The sequence below is a fragment of the Erigeron canadensis genome, chromosome 2, assembly GCF_010389155.1.
Source record: "Erigeron canadensis isolate Cc75 chromosome 2, C_canadensis_v1, whole genome shotgun sequence".
NCBI lineage: Eukaryota > Viridiplantae > Streptophyta > Magnoliopsida > Asterales > Asteraceae > Erigeron > Erigeron canadensis.
This window is the reverse complement of record NC_057762.1, coordinates 45,020,530-45,030,004: the sequence shown is the minus strand read 5'-3', so window position 1 is coordinate 45,030,004 and position 9,475 is coordinate 45,020,530. Positions and strand designations below refer to the sequence as shown.

The window sequence follows — 9,475 nt, the reverse complement described above, 5'->3', positions numbered from 1 at the left end:
GGAGAGAAAAACAAAAATAAATTGTCCCATTCATATAAACAACGTATGATTTTAAAGAATGTGTTTTAGAAGAAGCTTCATATAACGGAATATTACGGATGATTAAGACATGAATATCAAAGTAGTTTTCCATCCATAATTTATATACAATTTCTTACTACTTTAATTAATTGTCATATTCCAATGATCGACGTATCAATTATTATTATCAAATTATTATTGAGATATAACGACGTGTCGTAAACATTATAACTCAAATGACATGACAAGTAATTTTAATGAAAGAAAACAATAGAAGCATCAATGCAAGTTCACATTATAAACTCGTGGTTGTCGCGTATATACTTGGAAAAATGTGTATATTAATATATAAAATTTGTGATTATTAATATTGTGACATATTTAAAGATATATAAACTAGGTAAACTAAATATAGAAATAATTAAATAATAGATGGTAAAGTAAAAAGATAGTAGAGTAACTTTTTTAGACTTGAAAGTAAATATGCGCTATGGGAAATATACATACACCCCCCGATTTAGCCGCTGTAGAATTGAGAACCAAATTATACAAGTGATTAACTGGTACCAATACGGTTAATCCCAGTTTGGTTTTTAGGCATTGTTAGATTTGGCCAAATTTTGCAAACCCTTGCCACTTTCTACCAGTTGCCATTCAGCTTTGTAGTAGGCTTAATACAGCTGTTTCGTGTTATGAGTTATAACTACTTTCATTACCATCAATATTTAATAGTACTTGTAAGATAACTGTCAAGTAAGTGTCAACTCTCATCATCCAAGTCAAAAGGCTGTCTTCTCCTTAGAGACTCGAGTACGGCAGCTGACCTTGCTGTGTGCCTTGCCACACCACCTGTTGACTTGAGCTTAGGCACGTTCATGGCACTAAGAGACGGGGTACCTGCACCCTGGTTCACATCCCTTAAAACAGATTTAGCCTTGGCTTCAGCCAATGCACCAGCCACAGCGGAAGCCACCTTTGAGCTTGTGTGCACACCATTCATGTTTACTCCCTTACTAACAGTCTCAGCAGCAGTGGATTTAGCCTTGAGCGACTCGTACTTTTGCATGTCATAAACAAGTTCTTTCTTTAGTTGCTTATCAGCAACAAGCATCTCATCAATCTCGTTTTTGTAATCTTTAAGAATGATTCTAAGGCATTCCATGAGATGCCCTGTAAGGGGGCTGTTTTTGCTTTCAAGGAGATGTTTTAGCTCTATGAATATCGGGATTGTGTTTTGGATTAAGCTTTTCTTTACACCTTGAGTTATAACTCGTCCTCTAACAGCAGTTTCTGCAACTTCTTCTTCCATTTCCGATGACTCCAGTGATTGCCCTTTGTTTGTTGGAATTCTGATTTCTTTACACGAAAGGATCTGAAATGCATCCTATAATTTTGAAGACAAAAAAACATGCATCAACATATGAATGACACTAAAAGTTTTCATGCACTGAAACCCATTTAATCTTATTTTTTGGATACCTTATTGTAGATATTGGGATAATTGGTGGATGTGATATTTGCCTTCCTGCTTTCAGAAGGGTTGTTTATGGAATGAAAAATTTTTAATGAGCTCTTTTTACCAGATTGCAGTTTTTTCCAGAAATTAAGAGAAACAAAAAAAAGGAAATCATGATGGCACCCAAAGTTGTTAGCTTGTTATACATCGCAACTACTATCAATGTACAATAGTTGAATAAAATATTACCTGTAGAACAGACTGGCATGTAACATCCTCAATCTTGAGCATACCATCGGATGCGGTGGCTAGAATCTCTGAACATACCTTAGCAAATGCAGCCAAAAGATGCTCGGGAACCATTTGTTTCAGCAAAGAAGTATATATGTGCATTCTTTGACTCCGTGATTTCTCGTCATTACCTCTACAAGATTGAGAAAAAAACGATACGTAATGATAGTTTACAAAAACAATAGAATCTGAAGAGTGACCAGATATAACGCAATTTAGATAATCTGAAATTGTTACCGGATGGAAAAAGGGCGGGTTTCCTTTTGAGAATTCCCAGAGTTGCTCTGTCCAGTATGAGCATTACAATCATTTAGCACAAAGATTGCTTCCACAAAGCTGTTATAAGCTAACAGTGGTGCCTTGACTGTGATAGGATGCATATACATGTCAAAAGGAGTGAGCTTGAGTGCTTGACCAAAAGAGTTTGTAAAATGATTTGGTTATTGAAGTTTCACCTTTTAATATATTCCCAAAAAGAAAATCAGCAAGTTGTCTTATTTTCTCTGATTCGTCAACAAGCGATAACAGAAATCGAAGAAAAAGCACCCCTCTCCACTTCACATAGTCCCGCTAAATGAAAAAACAAGCTAAAGGTGTCACACTGCTACTGGCCTTTAAAAAGTTTAAAGATACTATATTTAACACAATAATGTAAATTTATATGTACCTGTAATAACCTGGAGAGAAGCGTGAAAGTCTGTCTTCTAACCAACTCACAGGGATCACGGAGACATTTCGTAATGTTGGGTATATAACTGTTGAATTATATATACAGATGCAAGTGTTTCAGAATCTAGAGAGAGAGAGAGAGAGAGAGAGAGAGAGAAAGAGAGGTGCCAAGATGGGAAGGTTAGGTAAATGGTCAATTGGTTCGGGATTAAATATATTACTTTCTGTTGAAGTTGAAATAGGTTGTGCCGAGACGGGTTGAGCACAAGCAATTTTTATCTATTTTTTCGTTTAATTTATTTTGCATAATATTAATGCGGTAAATATGATTACAATTTTTACTATAGCAATCTAAGATATGGAATAAAACGGTGTAAGAGGTTGCACAAATATTATGAGCCTTTAGTAGAAGATAATGTATAAGAGCCTGAGCGCCTCACCAATCAACTAAAGCAGTATATCGGACACAAAAATCAGCCATCATTACTATAATATTGTTACGAAGCGCTGCGTTGTCACTCTTTTCCATCTCCTGCAGAAAGAATGTTCAAATTACATAATTAATACGGAAATCAATCACATCATTATTTCTAACAGAATTACCAAAGCAAACAAAGGCAAACCTGCACAAACAATGGAATGTAGCGTTTTGCGAGTTTGTCATCAGCAAGACAGATTTTACCCATAGTTAACCAAGCTTGAATGTATAATGAAGGGGCTGTCTGCTTCACTGACACTGATACCCCTGATAACTTTTTAAGTTTTGGGTCGGAAATAGAAACTCCTGATGTGATAATGTTATGCAAGACAGGCACAATGGCTTTCATATCAGCCGAAGGGCAAACAATAACAAGTGACCCAATGGTGTAAACAGCAGTAGTAGCTTCGGCTAACAATCTTGACATGGTGGTTGACAACCTATTACCCTTCTGGGTCCCACTTGGGGGTGTACAAAAGCTACTAGCTTTGCTCATCTCCGAGTCTTTTGTCATGTACTTGTCTAGAGTTTTGGAAGCTTTTGAGAGTACCTGGTGCACCCACTTAATCACAAGGGTTTCAGCCTCCTGGTGATCTTTTGCCTTCCGTTTGCACAATGTTCTGAGTGCCTTCACATGAGCAGTAACCTGCCATCACATAGAATTATTACTCACGATTTTTTAAAGTGCATAGAAGTTGCATGTTAACAATCTAAATGCACTATAAAAGAAGATGGCCGTTTGGAAACTGTTGTTTGCAGATACGATAAACTTGAAGAAAAGCAGAACTGCACAAGCTATGCGTTTGTTTTGGCTAACTGAGTAAAATGTTAACAAACTTTAGTCTGATTCCTTTTTAGTGTAACCAACACATAATAGGCCAAAAACGGAAATCACTATAGAAGATTTTATTTAAGCTAATTAGATAAGACAAACTGGTAGTTACAAGGTCCAATTATCTAAATTCAAAAGTACAAAAGTTGGTCAACTATTTAAAACTTTGATGGCCTAAAAAAGTTGGATTTTTTTCTAAAGGTGGGAATATCATTGAGCAAACTAGCAAGACACCAGATAAAGAAGAAAAAAAAAATTATATCTGCAGAAGTTGTTTATCTTAATATATGAATTGAACCAAAGTTAGTTACCTTTTTATGCAATGCAAGTAGCCCATTTTTTGCATTCACATTTTCCAGAGTTTGACATAAAATGCCCAGTCAAGGACACTGACACTATAGTATTTTGGCAGTTTTAAAAGAAAATCATGGTTAAGGTTAGGAATATAAAGTTGATCATTCATGTACCTCCATAGAATGCATACTGAAGTCCTCAATTCGTTTAAGCAAATTATGAGCAAAGTCTGCAGCAGGCTCAGCAGGCAGTTCCACCGATACGTTGGAAATTGTTTGCAAGAGAGATACACGATCTCCAGCCCAGTTGACAGAATTAGACTCTATGCCCTCTTCTTCAAGTGGGCTATTGGAAGATTCATGTTCATGTTCGTCAAGAAGCTGCCAATGGTGATAAAGAAACTCCCAATCCACTGCTTTCCAAAGGAATCCGGAAACTTCTGACAAGAGGAACCAGGCCCCAGCTGGGGCGACCCACTTCTCTATTGGTTTAGAATTGGATAACCACACAGACTCAGAATTCCTGATAATATTTTGAAGCGAAATCACAATCTTGGACTTAAGTTTCTTCTTCTTTCCAAGATTAGCACAAATTTTTTTAACCCATGGAGTCACTTCACCATTACAGATTGCTTTCAGCAGACCCAAGACCCCACTGTGGTCAATTCCCGATTCATCAACACTAGATTCAGCTCGCGAAATCCATTCCAACACAAGTTCTAGAAACAAATTCTCACATTCTTCTTGAATACTTGTTTCATTATCTGTTATTAAACATGGAACTGAATGTAACCACTCCTTGGCCACTTTATCATCACGAAACTTCCTGAAGGTCTACCAACAACCAACAAAAAAAATCATACTCTTGTTCAGAAGGAACCATAATATGAATAGCCAAGTAAATTACTAAATTTCAAGCAGTTGCAAGACATACAAGTAGAAGAAACCTAAAGACAGCTTTTTAAATTTTTATACAATCATATAAAGCACCTAGAGGTGACAAACTGGCAGTGCAATTCAGTATAGTTGAATGGGTTACTGGTACCTGAACATATGGATAGATACAACTAAATTCTGACCGTTAGCTTCTCTCTCTCTCTTTCTCTCTAGAGTAGATTTGAGATCAAGAGATCTCGGTTTCCCTCTTCGGCATTGGCTTGCCATCGAGAATATTTTTTTAAGGGTAAAGCCATAGGTCGGAGGTCCTTTTGGAAGCAGCCTCTCTACCTTTGGGTAGGGGTAAGGCTGTCTACATCATACCTCCCCCGTACCCCAATTTTGCTGGGATCAGGTACCATGCCGATGTCGTTGCCGCACAACCAAACAAATTATATAGCGATAAGTGCACTCAAAACCTTAACCCTCCTAAATCATTTTTAACTCATTAAGAAATAGACTATTCTTGAGCAAGATCCATACACCACCAACTTTTAGCCGTACACCACTAAACATGCTTTAAATTGTTGTATCATACAACATTTTAAAGCATGTTTAGTGGTGTACGGCTAAAAACTAATGGTGTACGGATCATCACCCATATTTTTGGTATACTTATGTTCCATTAGCTGTTTATAAAAATCAGAAAAAAGCTTGATGTTTGTTTTGACCCAACCCCATTTGACCCATTATCCGACCAACTCGTTTTGTCGCCTATAGAAGTAGCCAAGAAAAACAGAAAAAATAGAAGATTGAGATTGAACCTCAGACAGGGCAGAAATTGCAGCCTTCCGTATGCTAACAAGTTGATCAGAACAAGCCACGCCCATAATCTTTAGCAACGTATCATCAAATCCACCATCTCCACCTTGAAGAGCAGACAGCTTTGATATTAAAACGAGTGCTGCTTTCCTCACGGCGGCTTTCTCATCAACACACCGCTTTCTCAGAACATCATTAATCCCACCATCTTCACCAAACCCCATGACTTTAATCAACAATGCTTTATTCTCACTACTCCAGGATAAAAACCCCACTAGTTGTGCCAGATTAGTAAGAGCCCTTGCTCTAATTCCTGCAGTTGCATCTGAACATCTTTGTAACAGTGCTTGCAGACACTTAAAACCCCAAGAACTCTCGTTCTCTAATGGATCTTCTATCAACATTATCAAATTTGGAATAAGATCAACAGCTAGTAGTCTAAGTTGGGGTTTCCCTTGAGTCATTCTCACTACATAATCAGCAAACTCTATTTGATCATTATATTCCAAAGTTTTAACTATTTCAAGAATGGATTCAACAGCCAAAGCTCTAAGCTCGGCCCTCTCGGGAGCTTTACCAACCCAATACTTTGGAAGATTAACCATCGATTTCCGAATCTCATCTGAATCCTTTGCCATTACAGCCATTTTATTCACCACAAATGATAACCCAAACATTCTTGCCTGTGATTTAGACGTTATAATCGAAGAAGAAAGAGATTTCAATACCTCAGCTGCAGTAACCGCTTTATCACCATGCTCAGACTTCAACAACTCACTTAAAATTTCCGAACACAAGCTGCATAAGTTGCTGTAATTCGATGTATTCCCACATGATTCAATCGCTAAAACAGGAATCTGAGCCACAGTCTGTACTAAAGCCTTCAAACTATCCGGAAATCTATCCAAATGAATCAAACCCAAAACAAGCTTCAGCCTTTCAATCACAGGAAACAAGACCCGAACATCAAATTCCCTAATCAACTCCCTCTCACTCTCATCATCACCCATTTCAACGCCCTTACCCTTATTCTTCGACTTCCCAGCCCCTCCCTTTTTCTTCCTACCCACATTACCCGAGGGTGGTCCCGACCGATAACTCTTGAAACACCGACGAATAGTACTAAGTAAAGAAAGAAACGCAACAGACGTAAAAAACGATATAACAGGAAAATCTGGAGTAAGAATAAGAGAAAGGTACACTTTTGACGCGAGAAGAGACACGTGAGGGTCACGAGACTCCATTGTTGCGGTGAGAGGATGGATTAACGAAGACGACAAAGAAAGTCCCCTAGAGGAAAGCTCTCCAGATAGGTTTTCGAGTTCAATTGGGTCGTGTTTGTTGAGTGTGTAGTCTACAAGTGTTTGAAGTGATAATAGAGATGTTTCGGATATCGGTTCGAGTGAATGTGTGTCGCTGTGATGTGATTCGAGCTCGGAAACTATTTGATGAATTGCTTCTTCCATGATTCAATTCGAAACCCTAATTTTGATTTTATTATTAAAAAAAGGGAAATTGATTGATTGATTGATTGATCTATCGATTGAGTGATGTTATTAGAAATGTAACTGAATAAGGAATTAGGGTTTCAAAAAAATGAGTACCTTTTGTCGCCGTGATGAGCGAGTCAAGGAGAAGTGGACAAAGTAAGCAGGACAGATTGATTTTGTTTGGGCAGGTGAGCGGGAAGGAGGCGGGAATTCAAAATTTTCACTTGTGTGTGGAATGTTTTTAATCTAATGGAATGTAATTAAATTCAATCTAACATGTTTGGTTGGCAAAATATATTAAGGAATGTTTTGACAAAATTTCTGAAATGATATATTTACCCTTTTATTTATTTATATATTAACAATATTATTTTTCTAAAGGAAAAAAAAAATTATAAGACATACATTAAATTTGGTTGTTTATATATTAACAATATATATACCCCTTTTTTGAATATAAAAAGAAAACAAGGACATTAGCACATCACTATCTAGAATCACTTTCTCATCTTTTTTCTTTCTTTTTTCTTTAATCGAGACACACTCCAAGTTACATTGCTTTAATCGACATTAGCAATTAACATATCACCAACAGTCAGTTTTCTTTAATCAAGACACACCAAAAGTCAGTTATTTCCGGTTGGGTAGGTTGTGGTTGTTTTCGGCTGTGTGGTAGCGGTGGCTATGTCCGGCTGTGTAGTTGGTTGTTGTTTTTGGCTGGGTAGGTGCTAGTGGTTGTTTCTGGTTGGGTGGGTAACGGTTGTTTCCGCCTATGTGGTAGTGGTGGTTGTTTTCTGGGTCGGTGGCGATGGTTATTTCCAGCTGGGTGAGTGGCGGTGGTTGTTTCCGGCTGGATGGGTGGCGGTGGATGCTTCTGGCTGGCTTAGATGGTGGTGGTGGACTAGAAGTGGGAGTTGTGGATGTGGAGAAGGTTTGAGAAAGATGATATTTGTAGGGATAATATGGTATTTTTTTTATTCAAACTTACACTTACTCGAAGAATGTGATTCATATGAATGAGGTAATCTCAACATTCCGTTTGAATTGAATTCTTTCCAATATTGCTAACCAAACATGGAATTGAACGAAATTAGATTCTAATTCCATCAAAATCCTTCCACATTCCACAAACCAAATGCGCCCTTAGATTTTATTTGCTTGCATTTTTATGTTGCGTTTAAATAAAACTAGGGTCAAATTTTTTTTAGTCATTAATTGCTAAGTATATTAAGTGATTGAATGTATAAATAATATTTGTATATAAATTACATCGAGCCTATTATTGCCAAAGAATTATATTAAAAAGACTTTTCACATGTTCAAAACAGTTAAAAATGGATAGTCATTCGACATACCGAATTGCTAGTCTTTGTCAAGAACAAAACGACTTCAAGATTTAAGGGGGGCAATTAGAAGTCTATTCGGGAGAACAACTCAAGATCATGCAAGCGCTTCAAAAGCGAACAATGGAGCATAACATAAAATATATGATCGGAAAAGAGGACGACAATTATGAGGAGTACACTTTTTATCATTAATGTCATGTTACCTTTGTTAATAATATATTTTTATTAATATACTATTGAATAAAATATGAAAAAAATAGTGTTTTGGGTTCAAAGTAGTTTGCATCTATAACTGTCTAAAAGTGATAAATGGTGAAAATTGATATGACGTTGAAGAGACATTTTAGATGGTTTGTATCTTGCATCCATACCTGATGCTAAGGATTAGAGATTGATGATATAACATGTGTATATATATACGAGTCATATGTTCGTGCAATGCAGCGACGATAATGGCAGTGGTGCGAGGCGGTGGTGGCGGTGGTTACGGGTTGATGATGAATGTATAAATAATTGATGTTAAAAGAGGTAGTGTAATTATTTTAAGGATTGAGTGAGTTATGTTGTAATTATTTCATTAAAGGTATTATAGATATATTAGGTAGAGATGTTGAAATTAATGAATAAATGATGGTGTGTTTTAGGTATTTTAATTCCTTAATTGAAATTTTTTTTATAAAAAAGTTGTTGCTTTATTGTGTAATATAGATATGGATATATTAGACATTTTTGAAATATAGCAAAAGTAATATTTAGAAATAAAGCCCAAAGCCCAAGGACGAATCTACCATAGTATAAGATACTTTATCTATCTTAATTTCGAAAAAAATTCAGAGACTATGTGATAACATTTAAGAACTTACATAGAAATTTTGTCAAGACCTACCTTGACATCGGGGTA

The 9,475-nt window shown here is 36.5% G+C and overlaps 1 protein-coding gene across 2 annotated transcripts; it reads right to left on the bottom strand.

Annotated features, from left to right (window-relative positions):
- Positions 1–492: 492 nt before the first annotated feature.
- Positions 493–7,355, bottom strand: LOC122589501 (condensin-2 complex subunit D3). Of its 2 annotated transcripts, none has more exons than XM_043761798.1 (9): positions 5,741–7,355; positions 4,215–4,874; positions 3,061–3,561; positions 2,878–2,969; positions 2,436–2,523; positions 2,224–2,338; positions 2,006–2,132; positions 1,727–1,901; positions 493–1,405 (listed from the first exon to the last, which is right to left on the bottom strand). In XM_043761798.1, the coding sequence occupies exons 1-9, from the start codon at positions 7,202–7,204 to the stop codon at positions 782–784; spliced, it is 3,846 nt and encodes a 1,281-aa protein (XP_043617733.1). In that variant the 5' UTR covers positions 7,205–7,355; the 3' UTR covers positions 493–781. The 2 variants fall into 2 exon arrangements, with proteins under 2 accessions (XP_043617733.1, XP_043617734.1); XM_043761799.1 differs by having other exon boundaries at positions 2,878–2,957.
- Positions 7,356–9,475: the final 2,120 nt, after the last annotated feature.

Bases quoted from the DNA above. Each gene is read 5' to 3' on its own strand.
- LOC122589501 (XM_043761798.1), bottom strand. From the start codon at position 7,204: ATGGAAGAAGCAATTCATCAAATAGTTTCCGAGCTCGAATCACATCAC. The intron at 4,875-5,740 runs GTTCAATCTCAA...GGTTGTTGGTAG, and splicing joins CAATTTCTGCCCTGTCTGAG to ACCTTCAGGAAGTTTCGTGA. The intron at 2,524-2,877 runs GTGAGGCGCTCA...ATAATTCAACAG, and splicing joins TATACTGCTTTAGTTGATTG to TTATATACCCAACATTACGA.